A 25,215-nucleotide genomic window follows, 5' to 3' on the forward strand; every position below is an offset into this window, starting at 1 on the left:
TATAATAATGATTATAACACTTCATAAGCTCCAAATATAGATTAAAGCTTCATAAAGCATTCATAATGCATAATAAACCAGGCTGCAATGTCTTATGTCTTTTTATAAAAGTTTATAAACATGATTAAATTGCTTTTAATGCATTATAATGTGGAATGAATGTGTTCATAGATTCTTATAGACACGGCATTCATATGTAGTGTTACAAGGTAACGTTTTTAAATGATATACATTGTTAAAACATTGCATGTTATGATATAATGAAGCTGGGATGAGGCAGTAGGTGCTGATATGGAGGGGCAGAGTATTAAAGGTTATGCAGAAATGCAGCACTGGCTGGTTGATGATATCCTGGGCTTGGAGGCACTGTATGGCTGGGGTGCTGCTGCAGGCCTGGGGGCTCCACGGAGGCTGGAAGGGGAACCTCAGCACATTACCATTAATCTGCTAGGAGGTCGGGGGGGGGGGGGGGGGGGGGGCAGCGCGCACGGGCGTGCAGCTGTGGAATGCGGGACCTCTCACATCTGGAGCATCTCCCCTGCATCCCTCCCACACACGCGGAGCCCCGCCCAACACACCCGCACCCTGCGCACCACCCCTCCACTCAATCCCCATTCGACAACTCTCTGACCTCCCCCTCCCGCCAGGCGCTGTCCAGGTCCAACCCTAAGATTCTAAATTTATACAGCCCTGACTCTCACAGGGGGCTTTGCTCTTAGGTCCAGATACTTGCAAACTTCACGGGGTTGTACAGCACTTTCTCCGAGTTTAGAGCAACCGTCAAATACTTTAGAGAAACAGTTTACTACTCACTTTGTTTTGCATTATTTACATGATTAAATCATATCAAAGGTAATTTAGATTTAGGTTACATAGGATTGGCTGTGATGCGGTGAATCGCCCTGCAGACTGCCGGCTTGACAGATGCAGGAGAGGTTGGGTAGTGAACAGACACCCTACTCCCTATCTTCCAGATCCAGAACCCCTCATGGATCGGAGGAAGCAGCGCTGGCTCTCCAGTGCCCGGCTGTGTGGTGCCCTGTGACACCGTAACCTCCTGCATGACCCCGCACCCCCACGCATCCGGCGGGGTGTCAGACTTCCTGGGTGTCCCCAGTCCCGGGGGCCACATGGGACAGACACACATGGGCAGCCTGTTCGGGGGACCCGGTATGGGTGCCGGCATCAATGGCTATGACCTCAACATGGACCCCGACCGCAAGTCGTCCAGCATCGCTGCACTGCGTATGAAGGCCAAGGAGCACAGCGCTGCCATCTCCTGGGCCACATGATGATCCCACGTCATCAGTTTGCGACCTATGGTCCACCTGTTACCATGTCAACCAATCCAAGACAGAGGAATCGAGACGAGACAATACACCCCAAAATCTAACCGCTACATCATGGTGATAAATCCTTCACAATAGCAACAGCCGTTACAGAAGCTACACACAGAAGTGCTGAGAAAAGCTATGGAGAGGAGACAGGATGCTGACAGTAAGCGTGGTCTATTTTTATATCCCCGATTTCATAGTCCTGCGAGAGATCAGAGAGGCATGATTCAAATGCTGGCAAACTGACTGTATGCCCTAAAATCAGGTGCAAAAAAGAAAAATTAATTCCAAAAATGAAATTCTGGGTCAAGTCAGAGCTAGACCTTTTAGCCAGACCTCACTGCTATGCCAAAAATCAGAGCAACATATAGACAGAAAACACTGCGTGTGCTAGCAAATTTTCCATCGGGTGAGAATATTGTAGGTGTGTTATGGATGCGTTTCACCACTTATTTTCCGGTATGGTGATCTCCTATGCCCTCCTCAAACACCTCCTCCCCCTGCTTACATGCCCCGCCCACATGAATTCGCCCTTGACCCAAGCTGGGCCAAACTACAGACTTCTTTGAAACCTGTCTGTCTAGCCAGCAGAAGGGAGACCAGTATTGATGTCATGATATAATTTTTTGAACCTTCCGTCTCACTGGGCACACGATCTTAGCGTAGTTGGGGTGATGATCGCGTGCTGTTGACCGACGGCCTATAGTTGCATGCAGAGCCCCGGGGGGGGGGGGGGGGGAGGGGGGGGGCAACTGCATGCCACTGCTCCACCACATCCAATCAAATCTTGGCAGCTGCCACTGCTCAAATTCAAACACTTCATGGTGAGCGTCTGCACCAACTGAGCTCACGAGGTCCACCTCCAAAAACAAATCCTGGCCAACCTTAAATTTAATACAGAACCGTAATCCTTCAAAAATAGGCCCTTATCTTTAATCTTTATTCACAATACTCACACCATCATGCTGCATGGTTTTATGTAAGGGCACTTATTACACATTTTTCAGTTTGAAATAAATAAAAAAAAAAATCCAAGAGGAATTTTTAAAACAGTAACTCAAAGGAATTCATTGCGTTTCAAAAGGGAGATTCGGCGTTCGACCTTGCCTTGCCTTGCCTTGCCTTGCCTTGCCTTGCCTTGCCTTGCCTTGCCTTGCCTTGCCTTGCCTTGCCTTGCCTTGCCTTGCCTTGCCTTGCCTTGCCTTGCCTTGCCTTGCCTTGCCTTGCCTTGCCTTGTCCTTTCCCACATTTCCATTTCAGAAATGGACTCTGTGTTGTTTTAAACTGGACCTGAGTGGCTGCTGTTTTGCATAGTTTTTTCTTTTTGCATGTGGCCCCGAAGGGATGCCTCTGCGTGTGAGAATGGCCGGACCCTGCCTATTGGCCCTTGATCGGGCAGCGGGGCTCCAGGGGCCCCAAACAGGCACGCTGCTTGTTTCGGCCGACAGTCCGGGGAAACAGGAGATTGGCAGGGATTTTAAGTGGACATGCCATTTCCTCTCTCAGCCACTTGCACAGGTAACCTTCCTGGCTCGGCACAGCAGGACCTCAAAGAAAGCCCTCCGTTAGCCTCGAGTTACAGGAAAAGTGCCCCCCCCCCCAAAATACTCCTAGAGGGACCCCACGGCCAGGAAAAACACACAGAGGCAGCCTTGAATGCCATCTCACAGCCTGGCCTGCCTCCCCTTCAGACGACTGCGGCCTCAGCCTGCCAGTTCGTGTTTTGGCGCGTAGTCGCGATATAGTGCGGATTATAAAACACTGACTACAGCTGTCAATATCAATAATATACTTTTTACTTCAGCCACTCTGGGGAGCCTGATCCAGGCTACCGGTTCTTTTCCACAAGTGAAGATGAAGGCACCTCTCGCTGAAACTCAAACTGTTGAGCGCTGGTAATAAGTGCTTCCAATAAAGGAAAAACCTTTTTTTTTTCCACGATGCAAAATAAGCCGTCAGTCAGCTAAACAAGAGAACGTCAGCTCCTTTCCATTCGGAATGCGCCTCAACATGTGGAACGGTTTGCTGAGCCAGATGAAGGTCTCACTTTTACATAGTGATGGATTTGTGGAAATATATGGCTCCACTTCGCTCCTCCATCCCTGTTTATTTTCACGGAGACGCCGCAGCTGCAGAGGTCCATGTCAGAGCACTTAATGGCGAGCCTTTCCCAACAGTTGGCCTTTTAAAGGGGCAGTTCTTCTGCTTCCTTCAGAGCAGCAGCCTGCAGCTGAAGAAGCCACATTAGGTTCATATAACTACTGCAGCCTACAAACCAGAACTATAGGCAAAAACTGGAATTAGATTGAAACTTTGCTGAAAAACGTCAGAGGCCTATCCCTGACTATCGCCCTCACAGTCGACTTTGAGAGATCTGACCACGCTTCCGGCCTGCAGCGTTCCTCCAACGTTGACCTCATGCTGCGGCACAAAAGCTGGATCTGCAACAGTGCCGTGTCAAGCGTTGTTAGAACACTGTGACGGGGTTCCTCTTAGGACTCTGTGTAGCAGCCATGTGACAGCATAAGCGTTTGAGTTGGGTGTGCGTGGCCGACTTCTGAGCCAAACTTCGTTTAGTTCTTGGCATAGCCTAAGGGAGCCCATTTCAAGGAAAACGCCCAGCATGCCAAAACTTAGGATCTGCTTCCCGGCCTCCGCTCTCTTCCCTGAGCGCCTACACGCTCAAGGTCAAATCCAGGATAACCCCCCCCCCCCCCCCCCAATATGGGCGCATAGGACAGCTTACGGTTGAAGCATGGGATCTGCATCATCTCACCCATTTCACGGTTTGAGAAATCAGGCGGACCCCAGAGGTTTGAGTAACAGCATAACAAGGCTGGCTCAGATAGAGAACTGAACCTAAAACCCATATTTACAACATCAGTGCACTGCTAAATAAGAACCACATTTACTCCCATGTCACAGAAATACAATCAAAACGACTGATCTGGCAACCTGAGGTAAAGAACAGGCATTGTAAACTCAGGGAATCCAACTGTGCGATTCATTCAGCAAAACAAAGTGACGGCGATTAAAATGAGCGCTGAGAGTGAGTCTTTAGTAGCGGCCTTGCTTTTGGCGATAATTTTGCACCATGGCCTCTGTTAGCTTCATCATCTAACCCATGCCAAGCTGCTCGGGACAAATCGCCTCCCTAACGTGGAATTCGGTCAAGCGGACAGGGGTGACAAACTGCTTCCGTCATGCCACCTGTCACGCCTTACATCTCTGCTTAGTGGGTGGAGTCGCATGGTTTCCGCATCAACCCGACAGTTTGTTTCTCCTTGTACCCAAGAAAGAGGATTTCCCTGTGTATGGAATTTAATTCATGTAATCTACATAATGCCTTGCAGACCACAGATTACTTCCTCCCTTTCCATATTAATAATAACTACAGATGGCAATTACTTCCTCCGTATGGCAATTTCTTGGCATGTCTTTGCAGGAGCCCAAACGGCTTCCCTAACTTCAGTGTCCTCTGTGCACTCCTCAAATCACAGCACATACCGATAATGCAACAGTGGATTAGGGGTTATTGATAAATAGTCCATAAATAGTGCATCTCTAATAGGGTCTATTTTTGAGAATGCCTATTGATCCCCTCCTGTGAAGGTCAGTATTTATGGGAATTTCCTGGACCAACACAGCGATGTGCCCATCCCTCAATAACAACATACGTGCAGATTCCCTGAACACCAGTTTCAAAACCATGAGTTTTTTTTTCCAGTGTGTTTGTCATTCTATGAGAACAATCAACAAAATCAATGGAGCATCGTGTCCCAGTTTAGCTTCCTGGGGGCCATAGTGGCTTGGGTCTTAGAGGCAAGTGATAAGTACTCCCACTTTTACTGGTCTCAAAGGTGACACTTCCTCTACTGTTCCTGTCGATTTCTAATACTACTGAAACAGGGCAACAGAAGTTCAAGATTAATAATATAATACTTTTTTGTGTGTGCACGTGTGCGATTTCACTATCTTTTTTTGTAAAGTTGATTGATATACAGCGTTAAGAAAACAACCCTGGAAAATGTAACTAATTTGTTGTAAAGTATTGTTATAATCCATCGTAAGAAGTTTATCTGTGTGCGTTTGGAGTTTTCCTGGGTTAAAATGGAGTTGAAGTTTGTTTTAAATTTGTACATGAACGTCTAAAAAGTTGGCTTTAAGCTACATTGTATTGCTTTTAAAATAATGTATCGCCTTTAATTTTGTTGTCATATATTTTGTGTGAGTTATTGCAATAAGTTATTGCACTTACAAACTGTTTTTAAACTAATTTTATTTAGATTAAGACCAGATCCTTAAAAAAATGATTGGGTATTTTGGGCAAAGCAAGAGCATTTTACTTATGTTTCTAAAGCTAAGTGTAAAATTTTATCACACAAAAAGTGCATAGACAAAGCCATCAGGCATTAAAAAAAACAGCTAGAAAAAAGTAGGAATGCAAGATTGAGGTTTGCTGCATATCCCTAAAATGGTCCCATCATCTGATGGGGTTTATTCCCTTTTGGTTACCATGGAAACAGAAAAACTACATAATCGCTTTCAGTTTGTACCTTCAGGAATTGGTCATCAGCTCCCCCTGTCCACTGCTCAGTGTATATAAATGTCTGTATTCCCGGTTCATTCCTGCCACATACTCCCCACACTACACAAGCCGTATTTATGTAAAGTGATCCACAGCAGGCAAACAATCCCCAGTGATTTTGCATGGGAGCGTCATTTTCTCCAGGACTGTTCCCACTAGTTTAGTACTGGACTATTTTTAAGAGTTTGGTTTGTGAGATGGCAGCGCCACGTCCCCCGGGGGTGGGGGGGGGGGGGTGAAAGACTCCTATAAACCCCTATGATGGGGCCCTAAGTGGCCAGCGCCTCTGATAAAGATCTGACCTTCAGAGTTCAAGCTGACATGCTCTATTTTTTTTTTTGGGGGGGGGGGGGGGGGGTGGGGGAGGTGGATGGCTATGTTTTATATGTTTTATTTGAATTATTTGCAATTGTTCTTAAAATGTACCAACATCAAAATAAAAAAAAAGTTGTGAAATTTCACATGGTGTCGTCCTTTTGCCCCCCTGCTCATTTTAAAACCGGATGATCCTGCCCCCCCGAAAGTCGATCGTGACGACCCCTCAAATCCTGTTTGCTTTGGAAAAACTGGGAACTTGAAATGGGATCTGCGAGCCTCCATGAATCTCATGCTAATTGAATTCGACAAAAATACTAACAGCGCCCTTTTGAACTGCTGACATCGTACAACATGGATTACAGGACAAATATTAACAACAGGTGACAGCCGACCACGGACAGCGGGGCTGGAAACTGACTGCTGTGCGCAGAGAGTTTTATCAGGGCCGGAGTGGCTCCGAGAAGAGCAGAGGGAAAAGGAAGAACCCACTAGAGAGGCACTGCTACCTGCAAAACCAGAGACAATGACAACACAAACACACAGATGGAGACTCATGACAAGTTATATGGATAAACCAGACCTTCAACCGAAAGGTACAATAAAAATCAGAAACGGAGTAAAACACCATTCTGATCCACCAAATGGCAAAATTAGGCTCATAATGTCTTCATGAGGCTTATGTGTTTCTTTGGGTGGATGGGTTTAAAACAGCAATATCACATTTCACCTTCACAAGCTAAATCCGTAAAGTTAAGTACATTCAGCCTGGTTTGGGGGGGGGGGAGGGGTTTCTTGGTGAAAGTCAATGAAAGGCCATAGTTTTAGAAACACTGAAATTGTGTGACACACCCCTGGTCCCTATGGGACATGGAGAAAATGCGTAAAAAATATATATCCAGTATGAAAATGGAGTTATTTTCTAGTGATTTCCCAGAGGAAATTACGTTATGTATTATTATTATTTTTTATTTTTTTTATTAAGTCTATGTTCAACAAGACAATCAGTGTCATTAAGAACAGGTGGCTAGTGAGCCATGTTGTCTTCCCAAATGGTGCGGACGTATGGTACTCTAGTATAGAATCTCAAATTTCTCATGACACGATGTCCACTCTTCATAGTTACATGATCTTAGAGGAAGGTCTGAAGCTTCTCATGCACATATTCCGTATCTGTCAAGCAGCAGATGTGGTCAGAGCTGGAGAAGGCAATGAGACGCTCCTTCATAATGCACCTTAGGCTCTGGCTGTCATTATCATCAACTGCCTGGTCTTATGATCCTGATAGGGAAGCATTATAGTTGCGTGTGCAGCATAAACAAGCACTAAGTGGCCCGCCACATTAGCATGCCAGTTAAGGACGTGGACCAGTTTATACCCATGAATAACGTGTTCAACCATGTCCAGTAACTTCCTTACTGGAGCAATGTAACTGGGATTTTACCTTAAAATTAAATATCCAGTAATAATGGACAAATACATTGACCATGATACTGTAACCAGTAATGAAGATTTACAGTATTAACTGATTTTTGGATACATCTGCCAGGTTTCAGAGCCCATCATCATCAGAATGAGCTTTTTCAAAATCAATAATGACTGATAAAAAAGCCTCTTTCCACATAAAGCAGAGAGGACAGGAACACGCGAAGGCTACTGGAGGTCGGGCCGGATCCTCCCCAATTCTTGCCGTTCCTGGTCATGCTCAGGACCTGGCTGTTATAGTGCGAAGCTGGGACAGAGTGGGACGTTGAGGTGAGCAGCAGGCAACCTCCATCAATCTGCCCTCAAACCCCACCCCAAAACACCAGAGCGTGTTCACTTCTAAGGTCAAGCAGGCGCTTACGGACTGCCTCAAGACACGTACGACGAGCGGAAATCTGTCATCCTGTCAAACGCTGTTCCCATTCTTTTCCTGCACGATGTCGACTTTAGTTGGCTGCGTTATCGGGACTCGGTTTCTGTTTCCTTCATCTGGTATCTGAGCCTGTCATTTTTCCCCAGTTGGGTCGGGCCAGCCAGAGCAGGCAATGGACTGGAACTGGACGCTTGAGGTCCAGGGTTTGTGGCCCATGGGTTTGCACATTCGCCGCTGGGTGCCAACTGAAAAAATCACTGTGGACCAAGTGAGCGAACGAGAGATCCGCCAGACTGCCGAGAGAGCCCAGTGGCTCCAGCATGCTTCCCAGGACTTGTGACTCAGGAAGGAAAGGGCATGGGGATGACTGTTAGGGAGCATATGATAGCTTTCAGATGCAAGGAACTAACTTCACTGCAGCCAGGGAGAAATGACTGGAGCAGAGGAGTGGCCCAGAGATGCTCCTGATCCAACACTCTGGGAAGCTCCTAACTCTCTACTATGTTAGATTAAGATGTCCAGATAAAAAATGGCTTGTCAAAGGTGCTCTTCTGTGGGATGAGCCCAGAAACAATTATTATACATTGCTGTGTCCTCCTATATGTCCAAATACGCACCTACTATTGTGGAAATTCACCTCGACATCCAAGAATAAATGCTAACAAATGTAACCCTACTGAAATGTCAGACTGATTTCACACACTATAAATTTTAAAACAACATTCAACACCTATTGATAAAAGGCTGTTATTAATGAGATGAGGGCAGAGGTGTCAGCCTTCAGTCTGGCTGGAGTTGGGGGTTGGGGGAGGAGACCAACTAATGACCGAATAATGAGAGCAAGGGATAGCGGGGGCAAGGGGTGGTGGGGGGGCAGGCTTTCATGCCAGCATGCTCTTCATGCAGCGAAGTCTCCGCCAAGCTCATAAAGGAGATGAGTTATTGGTTCTCTGTGTCTCCATGGCCTCATTACCGATATGCAAAGGGCCAGACTGAAGGATGCAGGAGGTGAGAAGGAAGCCGTAACAGACGAAAGTAGGGAGGAGAGGAGAGGGCGGGGGGGGGGGGGGGGGGGGGCATGATAGTGATGGTTTAGCTCTAGGCAAGTTTGGGAGAACATATCCTATCGGGAAAAGGCATCTTTTCCACCCAGATAAGGCAGTAAATATCCAGCACTGCTCCAGTAGACGGATCTGCACCTGGTCAGCAGTCCTGTGTTCCTGCGGTCGGAGCGTAGGGGCGGGTGTAAGATCAGAGGGGAGTGTTTGCACCAGCCTGTCAGAAGGGGCAAATTCTTTGATGGCCAGCCATCTTCAGCCTCCCACTCCTGTGAAGAGTAATGGACCTCAAGGGTCTGGTGTGTACCAGATATGTTAGCACCTCACCCAGTATGGTGGGAAAAAAAATGTTTTGACAAAGTGGCTTTACTGAAAACTGTCCAACATTCTTTTAACAGCTCCCTGAGTTACACAAAATATCCAAATAAGTGACGCATGATGGGCCACATTCTGCTGGATTCCAGCCGTGGTCTCCACATGCTAGGACTACTGCATGAAACCACATGTCAGTCATTAGTGCAAAAATAAAGATGAATAAAATGACTGGACACATCGCTGCCGTGCTGGTGATTGTCCACCCGGGTCTTCATGCTCACTTCCATCTTGTGTGTGTACAGGTAGTTAAAATACTAAATTCAGGAAAATCCCTGGAAGATCCAGAATCCGCATCATAATCGCTACTACGAAAGCCCATATTTTTTTTCCATTTTACTCAGAAAAAAACCGCATGGCAATTTTACATCCAAGAGTGAAAGAAAATACTGTTATGTTTTGTGTTTTAAGACTCAGCCATTTTGGTCTATTTTCGTTTCAGCGAAAAAGCAGTTTCTTTCTACTCTAGTAGGATTTTGATGTCAGGGATATTTTCGTGATTGAGGATTAGGGACAAGAAATGAGTTGGGTTACACTGAGATAACCTCAGCCTCCAGTGATTATGCTGTGTAACTGTACCCCCTACAGATTAGGTAAGGTGGTGTGATACAGCTATGACAACAGGCTACTCTTTCAAATGACCTTAGAAACATCCAGACCTAAATGAGGGTCCGTGAGTCAGTGATAGAAATCAACTTCAAACAAGGTGACAGACGTCTAGGTGGTTCAATCAGAGTCTAAATCCCCCCCGTCGACGTTCATTCTTCATTACACAGGTCAGGCATTTGTCACACGGACTCTCTGGTTGAGAAGCATACTAGAGAAATAAAGTTAAAGCGATCGATGTACCATTGAAAATAAGCTCAACACAAAATATGAGATTTAAACAATATTAATGTTTTCAGCCTGTTCATAGCCATAAATAAATGTAGCACTGAATGCTCTACCGATGCAGCATTCCTCCACATTTTATTGACCTATTGTGGGTTCATTATCGCCCCCGATATCAATTCCTTCATGGAATCTAATCCAAAGGTATAAACTGATGTTATTATGCCTGTGACTAAATCACATATATGTCAATACCTTGTCTACTCTGGGTATAATAAGGATGGTATATAAGCTATAAAAAGACTATATAAAGACAGCAGCCAAACTTGCTCAGGATTAATATATATTTTCTGTGTTTGCAAAACATGCAATTTTGCCATTGTGTTAATCTTTAAATCAGATTTAGAATTTCTTTCTTATTTTTTAATGTAATACTATGTCTTAGGCCCTTATTTGCTAAAATCCCATCTCCTGGCCGGTTCCTGTGTCCCATTTCCTGTTTTCTGGTTCCCTTCTTCTGGTTCCTGACTCTGAGCTGGTGCTCTTCCCCAGTGGTTACCAACCCTCTGCACTCTTGTCCTGCTTTGCGCATTTCATTCTGGAGCCATATGACTCAGCCACAGCCCAAGGTTCCATCAGCTGCCAGTTTCTCACAACGTCTTTTTCCGGCAGTTTCAGGATCCACTGCGTAGGAAACAGCCTGATGTTTTGTTGGTGTCCTGTTTTAGATATTTCAGTAAATAAAACACTGTGATGGGTTGGCGCCCCATACTGTGTTGTTCCTTGCCATGCGCCTGTAGCCTCTGGGATAGGCTCTGGACCCCCTGTGACCCTGAATAGGACAAATGATTGGATGGATGGATGGATGGATGGATGGAGTAAATAAAAGTCTCATTAAGATCCTTGTATAATTACATAGTGCCATTTGTTGTCTTGTTGAACACTTTGTGACAACTAACGACTTGTTGAACAGTGACAGCTTTTTAGGTGGACATAACTGCAGTTAAGACACTTGTAGTAGTGGGAGAAAAAAATATTTTTGTGTTTTTATAGGCTAGCAGCTTTGGACCAGAATCCATGGACCCCCGAGTAGTATATGAAAGTTCAGTTTCTGTCATAGACACTTCTGCAGGAAAACCTAGGTCAGGTTCTGAGCAAGACATATTGTCTGAGACGAATTTGGAAATTGAGTGCTACTTTAGCATCGATCGCCTTCATAGAGGCAAAGTCGATAGATTTGTCAGGACCCAAAACCCCTCCTGAGGCGCCTGCTCCATTCTGCAGGCTGTTTCTCATGATTACCCTCAAAATCACCATCAATTGTCTCAGTGGCCCTAAGTGGCTCCAGGTGAGTGGCAGCTAATCCGCATGGCTATGGACAGCATCATGCCAAGCTGTCATCAGCCCTCAGACATCAAACCCGCTTTTCGAAACCAGGCAGCTCAGGAAAGCTTCAGCGCTATGGAGACTGGCACAAGTGGAAGCATATTAAACTTCCACGTACGATTTTACACTCTCACAAACGGCCCCTCTCTGTCTCTCTCTCGGAAAGGGGTGGGCTTTGAGACACAAGTTAGGCTCCCTTTTACCACAGGAAAATAAAACAAAGTCAGAATTGTGAGGTCACAGGGCCAACCTACCCTGTCTGAGAGAATCAAATGTCCTCCCTCATACTCGTCTGTGTTTTCAGGGGACAGTGAGGGAACCTTTGATGAATCAGGAAGCAACAACATCGATCTAAAAAAGGCCGCTTCAAACAGAACAGCTGGCCCAATTAAAATGAAGGCACGGAGGCATTTTTAAAGAGACATTTGCGTTGTGGTATAACTGCACAGCCACTTGCCTTTTCTAAAATGCAAGTTGTCTCATCAGTATGATGTCATCAGCGGCAGCCAAAGGCTGCTGACTAGCTTAAAATGTGGTACTAGCATAGCAATCATATCTACTTATGGGAACTGCTTATTCTCCATTATTACCCAGTAGTGAGACTGTGAATTCTTAGAAAGGGCACAAGAAAAGAAAAAAAATTGTCCTGATTGAGGCTTCGGGTGTCTTTTGGGCCTGAGATGTTTGGACTGCTCCACCATTTTATGCAAGGTGTTTTAATGGTTGTGGGGGCTTATCGATTTTTACTCACAGCTCATGTTCTCCTGGTAGTATCTGCATGCAAAAAACAGTAATAATACAACATGTCTCTGTTCCCAATGCAGAACTGTGGCTTATAGAGGATCTTGGTTGCACTGGAAAACCCTTCTTTTCAGGTTCAGCCAGTTTGTCCCTGTATAGTCTGAAACCATGGAAAAAATGTAAATGAACAAAGTGTAAGCTTAAAAAACGAGAAAGAAGTGATTTTCTATGCCAGAGGGCTATACCACAACCCCCAAATGAGTGAATGAAAGCAACTATCAGCTGTGAAGAGTGAAATACTTTCCTTAGAAGGTCAAGATCCACAAAATCTATCCTCCAGCTCTACAAATAGCTGTGCACTTCTGATCCTCTGCAGCCTTTGTGGCGGAGAAGGATAAGAAAAAGATTGCAAGTCACCGAACAAAATTTGTATGGGTGGTCGGGGTGTGTCAGTGAGAGCTCCCACGAGGAGAGCTGACAGATGCCGTCAGGATGGAGTCTGGTGGTTAAGGGAATCACAGCTGCTCATCCTGGAGTCAAGATGACTGGCTCAGCTGTGGGTGTCTGTTCTTGTGGGATGGAGGTGTCAGCCAACCCTGGAAGGATGATGACTTTGTGCACATCCTTGTTTTGGCCAGCTGGGAAGGGCTGGTTCTTCTGGCCAACTTTGGCACTAGACGTCTTGTTTTACCTGATGCTGACAAATCAATTTGCTCGACCCAGCTACGATTTCGGACCCACGCCGATGCCAAGACTCTTGTTAACAGTCCCAGTACAACTCAGATTTCAGATTTTGACTTGCATGCCAGTCCCCATATTGAGCAACTCCCAAAAGTTGATTTGAGGCCAGTTTCATTGAAAGCTTGGAACAATGATTCAAAATGACACAACCCAGAGGCTGAGAAGAGAATGCTGGCACCGGATTTCGACTCTAAACTGACAAACAAGCACAGTTAAGAAAGGCTAAGGCTTCCTGAGACAAATAAACACAATCAGGGATGAAGGCAAGGAGGAAATCCATCCTCATCAGTACTGAGGCCTGTCGCTGATCTCCACAGATATGCTGGGCTGACCCGTCAACAGCCCTTGTTAATTCTAATGGGTCACAAAGCCCAAGCCAAGCTCCCCTGAAGTTTCTAATCAAAGGCAACAGTGGGCCATTAGAACACTTCAAAGTGCCCCCTTTGCAGTCTTAATGAAGAAATCTATGGCAAGGATATATTTAATTCCTCCATCCACTTAATTTTCATATGCCAAGCTGTCAGTCAAGGGTCTCCATAAACAAGCTCATACTCAATCACCTTTTTAAAGTTGAATCAATAGATTTAAAGACAACAGTAAATACTGCCTAATGTCAGGTCAACCTGACGCATGTCCAATGGTACATAAATTACTTCTCAGTAGGGAAGGAAGAAGGGAGGGAAATCTCAGCATTTTTGTGATTATAAAGGTAAAACTATTGATGGCATGTTAAAGTAAATAAAGCTCATTGGCAGCACCTTCCCAGCGGGGCTGAGGGGACCTGAGGCCTTGAATAGATTACTGGCATCAGCCGTTATGAAATAGGGCAGAGAACCCTTTATATACTGACACAGTCACCGTTCCGGACTATAAACGCTCTACTTAAGGGCCACCTTCTCTAGTCACGCTGGTATTGGCACCGAGTGGCCCATAGTTTTAGGGACAGACTCTTCCTACTAATCATCACTAAACAGAAAGGAACAGTGACGTACAAATCAGAGCCCATTCTCTGAAAACACCTTATTTGTCTTTCCATCAACACGTGCCAAACATGCAACGTTACGTTGACTTCGCTTATTTTCACAACTTGTTTCATTTAAGCTACTTTTTTTCACCCTAAAAACCCTACTGGGCACTTTATATTATCCATTGGAAGCAACCAGCATCTCCTGAATTCAATAAACGTTTTATTGAAGTTTGCTCAAAACATGCACTCAAGAAGCAAAGACATATATATAAAAAAAAAAACAACATTCAAAAACAATCCGTGTTACCAACCAGCCTGAGACGTGTGCCGTGACCTTTCAGCTTGCCAAACCATTAGCCAAAAACGTCTCTCCCTCAGACTTGGATTACATTAAAGACCCATAAATCCCCCTGAGCAACAGTCTGCACAGCCAGATTAAAGCCAACCATTTCCTCCATAATCACAGAGGAAAAACTTGGAGGAAAAAAAAAAGGTGAAATGGGAGCAATGGGTGCGATCTGAACTGAACACACACCAACATTAAAAAAAGTGCAACATCGGCATGGTAACAGAGTGATGGCTCAAGCAATCTTCCCAAACGCTATTCTGTTTAATGACATCGGTAAGTGCAGGGGCCCAGTTCATGATCTAGTCTTCAGTCTAAGCCAGGGGTGGTCAATCTTATCCGCAAAGGGCCGCACTGTGTGCAGGTTTTAGGGTAACCTTTAGGTCAGCTGTTCAATCCCAGGTGTGAGGTCTCTTCAGCCAATCAGTCCTCTAATTAACAATCTAATTAGGAATCTGCAGCAAAAACCCACATACACAGCGGCCCTTTCTGGATAAGATTGGCCACCTTTGGTCTAAGCCATAAAAAAACAAGCTTTTCAGTAACACTTTACTTAAAGCTGTGATTTATAATGCATTATAAATACCTTCATAATGCATTAGAATGGTAAATAAAAGAATTAAGCATTACAGCATCTTCCATTGACAGTCATAAGACATTCTAGTGTCAATTATAATAATTCATCTCATCAATAATGCGCTATAGATACCTTCATAATGCATTATAATTAAGCAATAACATAAGGAGTGCGGTTGTACTCCAATATATTATTGCTGTTATCTGGTTGTAGGCACGAGGCTGCAGGTCGAGTGCCGAAGACAATTACAGCTGTGATATATTGGAGTACAACCGCACGACTTCGAGTTTGTTATTGCTTTTATATAATAGTTCATGAAGTAGCATTTATAAGGTAACATTCATAAGCCACGACAGATAATACTTTGCTTAATTATTTAAACATTTACGGGCCTCTGCAAAAAAAATAGTTCCCACCAGCCAACTGTTAACTTTTGGCAAGCAACACATTCCAATGCAATACAACTCATTCGCTTTCAACTATTATCCATCCATCCATTTTCCAAACCGCTTATCCTACTGGGTCGCGGGGGGTCCGGAGCCTATCCTGGAAGCAATGGGCACGAGGCAGGGAACAACCCAGGATGGAGGGGGGGCAGCCCATCGCAGGGCATCAATTATTATGCATCATTGAAATTTTACTAAACAATGGTTCTTAGACATACCTGTAAAGCGGAGTGATACATCTGATGTGATTATACTCTGTGGTTATACTCTGATAACAGCACTCACAGAACATCTCTTTTCCAATCAGATTGCTTGGTCAGAACTAACTGTTGTATAATGGTCAGTATAAGAATTAAAGGTGCTTCATCCTGCATCATAAAGGTAATAGTGCGTTATAGAGGAGTACTTCATAAAGCATTCATAATACATAATACACATGGCTATAATGTGTTATGCCTTATTATAAATATTGATAGCCATGTATTTCATGCATTATGAATGCATTATAATGTTGTGTGAATGTGTTCATTGATTCTTAAAGACATAGAATTCATAGAAAGTTTTTTTCAAGGTTTCTTCTAAAGAGCTCAGTGACACTCGGGTCCTGGAAGAATGTACACCCAGCACCATCTATTAAAGTTTCAGCAGCAGAATTTAAGCTCTTCTATCCTTCATGCTGTTTTTTTTCGTTTAAACGTCCTGCTACCGCCTACTATCAGAAAGGAACCCATCAGATCCTCATTGGTAACGCTTCCATGTGTAACAGGTTGTTATTTTACTTTTAATTTATAATTATACAAGATTCTGTTTCCCTTTTTCTGTTTAACCTGATGGGTACAATATCCCTTAAACTTCCCATGATGCTCTTGTCCTGCATCGCCCCTCCCTCTGTCTTTTCCCCTTTATAAGGGTCCTGACCTCATTTCCTCTTCCCTTTGGTGTATTGCACACGCGGGAAGAGGTGAGGATCTAGTGGCAGGGTCCCCCAGTTAATAAATCGATTGTATAATTATGTCCCATATATTATATATTATATTTGATTTATTATTTATCATAAGTAGGGGATAGGAAAATGTCAATACATAAGTATGTACATCGTTTTTGCAGAGAGAGCGAGAGGGCCAGAGCATACGAAGTTTACCCCTTTCCCTAATGTTCCCAACAGGTTCAATAAAAAATTCGGGAACGACAACGGCGTCTAATATCCTGATAACACCCTTAAACACAATGCAGAGAACAGGCAGGGACTGACCGATTACACATGGGACATCAAAACAGCCAATCCAATTACATGCGAGTGGATTGTTTTTTGTCTTGAGGTCTGTGACATTTTAATTGCTTATTTACATTACTGCAGAACATCACAGTGTGTGACAGTGTGGCCCAGAGATGAATTAAAATCACATCAAGGTGACGAGCGACATGGTGAGAGCACCCTTCTGTGCACACCTGACCTGACCTGCAGTCAAGGCCTGTATTGGGAGCTGCATAGCGCCATCCTTAGCAGTGGCACTGATGCGGTCTGCCGAGACTGGAACAAAGCAGGGGCTGCTGGGAAAGTGATGCTGGCAGATGATGCTTCCTGCGAATATGAGCCTTGGCTGTCTTCACAGGCCAGCTTTAATACAACAGACTGTAATGTCCCACATGCTGAAGCATGGATTACATTACGTTACCTTATACTGCAGGGACAGCAACTAATCTGGGAAGCAAACATGATGAGAATTATGGGAAATATTAGAAAATTTGATCCCTCGCTGATTTGAATGAATCCAAAAATTTGCCATGAAGATCATTCCAAATCCACATCATCATTTGTATGAAATGTTGTCTTTCTTCTGATCTAACCTGGTCCTCTGCTAGCGTTCCGTTTCTGGCCTGGTCTTCTTTGAATCAAAAGTATAGCTGTCAACAAGGCTGACCAGGTCTGTTCTCTCTCCCCCCCCCGGTTGTCATTCCCTGGGTGACATTGCAATAAAGTAGGCAGAAAACCACATTTACAACATTCACTTACAGCTGGGGCCTCGCTACAGAAAAAAACGTCACCTGCGGAGTGAAAGTTGATGTCAGTTATGACGTTATTCAGCAGTACGGTGCTAATCTGATGTTGGATTTTCCCCATCAAGCAGCCAGTTAGGTCAACAACTAAAATAAGCAAAATCAAGTAAATAAAATGAACCATATTGTTCAAATGGTAACTTTTGACTCAGATGTTCAGATGTGCAGTGGTAAGAACTGCAAGACTTCCTGGCTCTGCCTGAGACCTCACCCAAGGCCCAGTTGCTATGGAAATGCATCCATCAATCAACCCTCAAGGCAACAAAAATAAATAATAAATTATGACAGAGGGAAAATTCTTCTGAGGTTTAATACACTAAGATTTTAAACACTGAGAGTTAAAGATGTTACAAGGATTACATTCAAACTAAACTAAACAAGACTAAGAGGTAAGTGAGAAGAGTAATCACTTCAGTACTGTGGTCTATACAGTATGCAAGACTTCCACACATAAAACTGATGATATCACTGTACTTTTGTTCAGCTGAGAGTCTAATAAGCCGCCCACCATGACACTAATGATGAAATTGAAAAGAAATATTTCAAGCGTACATGACATGAATGTTGCAACAAATACAACCTAATTTAACTGGAAAACAAAATATTCCCAAAGCCCTCTACAGTTTTTTCCAGTCATTTCCATAGAGAGTGAAAAAATCCCAACACACTATTGGAAAAATGGATTTTTTTCCCCCCTGTTCTCTTCAAAGGCATTGTTGGAATAATAAGAATGAAACGTTGCCTATAGAATGTATGAATAATAAATGTAATTTAAACAGTACATATAAATGTCTTGATGATGGAAGAAGAGGAAGAGAGAGCACAGTCCTGCAATCTAGCTGTTTGGACCAATGTGACTGAAGTTGGCCAATGAGACAGCTGTGTCAGCAGACCAGATACACCAATATCAAGGATATACATCAGTTGCATCCTCACCAAATGAGAACAATCCCATGATTCACTGTAGCCCAATTTTGTTCTTGGGAGGCAAGTTAGCAAGAGCGATCTTGCCAAGACCACAAATACGATCTTTGTGTTCTTGATATTGAGAAACACCCACTTTGTAGTGTATTAAAATGTGTTCCTTGCTTCCTTTTATCCACGGGTGTCCAATCCAGAATCTCTAAGAAGCTATAGGACGTCTCTGGGACCTCTGTTACAAAGTCCTGAAAAGGTCTGGCATTTCAGCAGTAGCCTTTTCAGCGCGTTTCCTACAGTCATCATACACAAAGGCGACTGCAGCTGAGAACAAAACTGCAGATTTTCTCACTGATACATATTTTTCAGCCAGAATAAATGATCCTGTTTAGGGTCGCTGAGGGGCTTGGAGCTTATCTGATGCAGCAGAAGGCTGGCGAGAACCCTGGACGCGATGCCAGTCCATCACAGGGCACAAGGCTGGCGAGAACCCTGGACGTGATGCCAGTCCATCACAGGGCACATGCACTCGCGCGCACACTCGCTCGCGCGCGCGCGCACACGCGCGCACACGCACACACACACACACACACACACACACACACACACACACACACACACACACACACACACACACACACACACACACACACTAGGGGCACTTTAGAGACACCAATTAGCCTACCTGCAAGTTTTTGGATTGCAAGAGGAAATAGGAGTTGCCACAGGGGACTTGCACAGTACAGGGAGACCATGCAAACTTTACACACACAGAGTGGAGTGAAGTTGAGTGTTCAAACCCACAACCCTGGAAGCACAAGGCAACAGTGGTAGACTCTGAGCCACCCCAATGTCAGTTTAAAGTTCGATTTGTCACACACCATCGTACACTGTACTGCAGTGTAGGGAAATGCAGTGCTCCTCTTCCAGCTTAGAGAATATGGGTATTTTTAATTATACAGCAATGGTTTATTGCATATGCCTTGCGATGGGCTGGCCCCCCATCCTGGGTTGTTCCCTGCCTCATGCCCACTGCTTCCGGGATAGGCTCCAGACCCCCCGCGACCCAGTAGGATAAGCGGTTTGGAAAATGGATGGATGGTTTATTGCATAATGAGACATTTATACACAGCAAACATTTGCAGATTAAAAAGTATAACAGATTACTTGCTTGTTTTCTGTTGTTATACAGTATATGATGGGTATATGTACTCTGTTTATAATAAAGAATCCAATGGGCGAAAATGACAGCCGACTTGAGTGCTGACATGACAGAGCGAGATAAGGTGGCTTTGTCAGAGGACACGCCCCTCTTCTTGATCTAGCTGCTTGGCCCCCTGGTGAGCTGGTATTGCACAGAGTCTCAGGATCACGGACATGGTGCCAGGCGGGACCCACCTCAAAGAAAAACATCTAGGCTTTCAGACAAAGGTTGCACTGATGCATTTGGTGATAGTGATGAGTGGTGAAAACTTACTTCACCCAGAACACAGAAAACAAGAGTTCTGTTTCACCACTAAAGAGATTCTCACTGCCAGTAATGGGCATTAGTGTTCTGGAATGGCGCCCGGTCCCCGGGACCTGCATAAAACCCGAAAAATGAAATATACATGCTCTTTGGCAGCCACTGTACTTTTACTGTGTTCTGTAAATGAAAACTCAATGCCAATATGTTTCATATCAACATGCACCCGACAGTCAATCAAAGGCAGCAGTAGGGATGATTATATCTGCATAGAATAGTTTTCATCCAGACGTCACTGGTTAAAAGCTATTCAACTGGACTTCAACACGATTTGAGGTTAAGCATCTCTAAGGCTTAACTGGTTTGGCAAATGCTTTGAGTGATCAGATCACAACGCATCTCGGTGGTTGTTTACACGTATTTAGCACTCTCCACTTGTGATCCGATCGCCCAAGACTCATTTTAAAACCAAGTGTAAACAGGACGTATGAGGACTACGCCAGCACTGCATTAAGAATTATGTTAATCACTACAGATATGCGACCATACTAGGAAGGAGAGAACATGGGATTTAGTTCATTAAGATTGATATTACTGATATTATTTAGAATTTTTTTTTTTAAATGTGCACATAAGCATCTCCTGGTTTAATTTTTTATATGTCAGCGTCAAACACATTGCATTTGGTTTACGGTGGTTCCTAGTTGTGTTTGTGCCAGAGGTTGTAATAACTCACAGCCACAGTTCCGTGGACGTTAACCGGCCTTTAATAATACAGATACCGAACTGGGAACCTGTACAGTAAACAACCTAACAGATTGCTGGCGCTGTAGTTTTAGTAATAAACAATTTAAAAAACAATTATAACTGCGGTACCGAAAATGCACCGAACCCAAAACCGAGGCTTCCACCGAACCACAAAGTTTGTGTACTGTTGCACCTCTGTTCCCAGGCCATTTTTTAATGTAATATCAAAGTCATTTCGTGGGCCGTAAAGAATTGTGCTGGGGGCCGGATGTGGCTGACGGGCCCCGAGTTTGACATATGTGCCGTAGATTAATGGCCGCACCTTCAGGTGACCCTGTCTCTTGGAACGGGAGGGGGGTCTTTTAAAGACAACGAGCTGCTGGCAAGGTGCTCTGGGCTGAAACCCCCTGAAATTTCACATGCCCCCCCCCCCACGATGCAGCACAAACAGGGTGTCCGGAGAGGTTTGCAGGAAATCTCCTCACAGTCTCCTGGTCCCACTACTGAAATATGCTTTCAATTACTACCCCAGTGAATAGAGAACTGAAAAAAACTGATTTATTTAGTATTCTGGTCCAATTCTCCTCAACATGTTTCCACTGAATATGATGAGAAAGTACCTCATCTATCCTCTCATGCTGGAGAAGTTAAAAGCCAGGAACACAGAACAATTAACCTCTTGTGGACCTGGCCGTGCTCAGAGCCTTAAGTGATGTTGAATGCAAGTAAAGGACAGGGAAGGAAAAAATGGCAGATGAAAAAAAAGATAGAGGTTAACAGTGGAGGAAATCAATGTTGTGACTAATTGTTAATTATCAATGGGCTGCTCATATTTCTCTGCAGCGTCCCATTGACTTGACAGTGTGCACACGTCATGTTGACTGTGCTGCTCTTGAATGGCTTGTGGTGATCAATCAATGCAGTGCTGCAGGACCCGTGAGAGAACAGAGCTATCTGTTGGCTTAGCTATACTACCAGAGCGTCTACACCCCGTAGCCCATGCAACCTTTTGCAAAATCAGATCAGCAGAGGATCCTGATGCACACAGACCCAGAGGAGCGACCTGAAGAGGGGGGGGCTGTTTGCTGTTGGTCATGGTGATGCGACCGAGTTTCATTGTGCATCGTCATTGCCCCAACCATGGTGTCAGGAATAGACCGACTCCTGGCACTGATGGGACACACAAGGACTTTTACGAATCACATACACACACATACACAAACACGGTGTCCGGTTTACAGTTCAGAGGTTCACAATATGAATGACAGCTTCTGAAGGTTCTTCAGGGTACACAGGATTGGGAATCTGGTGCAGTTAACCGACGTCATAGAACTTAAGGAAGCAGTGATAAAGCAGGATGAGGTCAGAAGGGGTTAAAACACAGAGAAGAAGCCCCGTGCCTAAGGATACAGGAAACAGTTCATCTCTGGACTTGAGTCAAGAGTTAAAGTTCAAGAGCACACAAGCAAGGCGTCCCTGTCTAGCACCACACATACACCATCGTCCCCTGACCCCTACCACCCCAGCACACCTCTATACAGCCTTTGAAAGGCTATCTGGCCTATTAAAAACCACCAGCGTGACTTAAGGGACCATTTCAATAATTTAGAAGCACTTTGGTACGTCAGTCTTCAACCTTCAGGACATGCCTTCCTCATCCCCGATAGGCAGCCCCATCATGCCTATTCATCATTCTCATGGAGTCAGTGGTTGAATTCAGGATATGTGGTGGTCAGACAAAACAGTGGACCAAGTAATTTGATGACCAAATTCCAAAAATGCAGTAATGTACATTATATTCATTTGTCTGACACATTCATCAAAAGCAACTTAGAGTCGAGGGAAGAGTTACATTTTTTATGTTCACTCTCTGGAAATAAAACACACAACTTTTACATTATTAGCATAATGCTCTCCTTGTTAAGCCACAGGAGGCCATCTCCCCAGCTGCAGAACAACTCAGCAGGTTAGGAGGGTTTGCCTGCAACTGAAAGGTCGCTGGTTCGAATCTCAAAAATTGCGAGAGTGATTTCACCGTTAGATCCTTGGAGCACGGCCATTAAACCCCCCAGTCGCTTCAGTGACTGTCTGATCCTAGCTTCTCAAGCGCATGCTGCATTGGATAAGTGTCTGCTAAGTAAGTACAACGCAGATAAGAGTTCCAGAGCTTTCCAGCAAGTGAAAATACGGCAGCTCTGCCGTTCTGTTAGCAGCCTGGGCTTGGGACTGCATCCGAGTGCCATGTACCATGACCTAGGGCCTCATCTCATGCGTTTTCTACACAGCTCCCTCCTGTGGTGAGAGTCTCTTCTCTGCCATAACACTGACAGCTTATGAGAAGCAGACTAGGCCAAATCTCTGAACATCAGCCCCATGAACTGAACAAAACACAGTTCTTTTAAAAGGACTTTTATGGCAACAATATATTATATCGCTCTCTCTCTTTTGCCATATTAAAATACCTTTTAAAATCAGTACCATGGACAAAAAGGAGTCAAGAATTTCACATTGTCATAGACAATATGCTGCTCAGGTAATTCAGTGCCAACATGGCATTGGAAATACTTTGTATGAAGTAAAAATGCCACAAACGACATTATAATCTAAAACTTGACTGTATACGGCAACGGCATCCAAATAAATAAGGCATAGGAGAAATAAATATAGGAATATTGGCTGTTTTGATTGAGCATGGCACCCGCTTCTGGTACTGCTTACCCATAGTCCCAGAGAAAATATTGCCCACTGCCTAGATCTACAAAGTAGAGTTTCTCCGCAGAGTGGGCAGCAGTGACAGGCTGCGTAGTTCTTGTAGAAATATTGCAGTTCCCTTCCATGGCCCTCCACCATTATCAGTATTGGGTCGCCATACAAACATGTTCCCTTACTCCTACGGTTCCTTTGCTAGAGTTCCTGAAGTTTGTGGAACTTTCTTTTGTTCCAACAGTTACAATTCAGTGACCATTTCTCGCTTAGCCATTTCTTCAATCATATTAATGACAGACATCGTTAGGGACACCAATGGAGCCTCTCGACCCGGTCGTATATCGACCTGGAAGTCTGTCTGACCTGCTGGGGTAGCATTCAAAGGGAAAGCAGCTATAAGGATCAATCAAGCAGCATGCTGAGGTCTCTCTCCTTGTAGGAGGCGCCGTGGCGCAGTGACCTGGATCCATCCTGCCCGACCTTGAGCGCTGGCGCGGGTCCGGCGAGGCAGTGAAGCGGAGAGGGAAGGCGGCTTTGTGAACCCAATTAGACGTTCTCTTTTGCTACAACGGAAGGTAGGCCCCTTAAACCTGACCTGAGCACCATCGAGAGCCCGTGGCCTGTGCACGGCCAGATCAAACACGCCAGCCATCGCGCTCGTACGCTCGAGTCGCTTTTACAAAAGTATCCGTCAAGGATACATTCATTGTCCCTGGATAGCTGCCGTTCTTCGCCACAAACCCAGGACTCATCGGACATCCATCCGTCTCAAAATGTCACCAATGGTGTTTACTTTAGGTTTCATCAAAGGACCCCTATTGGACATCCTTAAAGTGGCGGTACCGGCCCCAAATCATCATTCATTACAAGCCAAGGAGCTCCGCCCACCTCGAGCTGAACACCTGGCCAATAGGAGGATGAGATACACGAGAGACAGGGACTGTGGGACCTCCTGCCACTGCTCATGTATTTTTAGAGCCCGATTGGCTTAACAGGACACTCGGATTAATTATACCTAAAGCTACTTTACAATGTTCTCTTCATTATAATTCGCTACAGTGATTAATGGGTTTCTCTTACATTATTCTGTGCTGAGGTTTCTCCTCCACCCAACAATTCTGCTGTCACTAGCATTATCCAGAAGGCGCTGACACAATCCAGGATATATATTATGAATAAAGCTGGGAAATAAAGCCCTCAAGACAAGTGTGGCACTTTGTTCAAGAAACAGTACGTCTCCCTGGGGACACATTTCCCGCCGGTTTCTGCAGCACCATCATCATGTGACACGGCAGCCCATGTGCGCCGCGCGATGTGTCAATGAGCCGGGCTGGAGCCACCAACTCCCCGAGACCCTCGGTTCAACTCGAGCAGAGCGCTGTTATCAATTAGGACCCAGGACCCAGACAGCCCAAACGGCTCACTCTCTCACCAAGCATGATGCCGGCGCCCTCAAGGAGCCCTTTGTCTACAGGGAGCATGGCTGTCAAGGGAGACTTTTGTTTACAGTAAATTTGACAATCCGGCTAATCCAGCCATTAATTAAGCCAACATGTGCAATTACTTTGCTGAGGGATCATAAGATGCTGATCCTTGACTCCTGGGGTGAGCATAATCCCAATTTCAATTAGCTAACCCTTCCATTTTCTTACCTGTGAGATTCCTCCACCACTCATACTCTCCCCCAGCCCACCCATCCCCCCAAGCCACCATTCACGTGATTTACAGACCCATCCGTCTGTTGTTGTTTTGCTGGCTCAT

General features: G+C 44.8%; 1 protein-coding gene and 1 long non-coding RNA gene across 5 annotated transcripts in view; one reads left to right on the top strand and one right to left on the bottom strand.

Annotated features, from left to right (window-relative positions):
• The window catches only part of alx4b (ALX homeobox 4b), a 28,909-nt gene extending 27,307 nt beyond the window's left edge, over positions 1 to 1,602 (top strand). For both annotated transcript variants that reach the window (XM_048972033.1, XM_048972034.1), the window contains exon 4: positions 975 to 1,602. In XM_048972033.1, the coding sequence (XP_048827990.1) occupies positions 975 to 1,292 (318 nt within the window). In that variant the 3' untranslated portion in view covers positions 1,293 to 1,602. The remainder of the gene's footprint in view (positions 1 to 974) is intronic.
• LOC125705793 (uncharacterized) overlaps positions 1 to 25,215 on the bottom strand; it is a 93,562-nt gene that overhangs the window by 59,758 nt on the left and 8,589 nt on the right. The gene's annotated exons all lie outside the window — the stretch shown is intronic.

The sequence above is a fragment of the Brienomyrus brachyistius genome, chromosome 13, assembly GCF_023856365.1.
Source record: "Brienomyrus brachyistius isolate T26 chromosome 13, BBRACH_0.4, whole genome shotgun sequence".
NCBI classification, from domain to species: Eukaryota; Metazoa; Chordata; class Actinopteri; order Osteoglossiformes; family Mormyridae; genus Brienomyrus; species Brienomyrus brachyistius.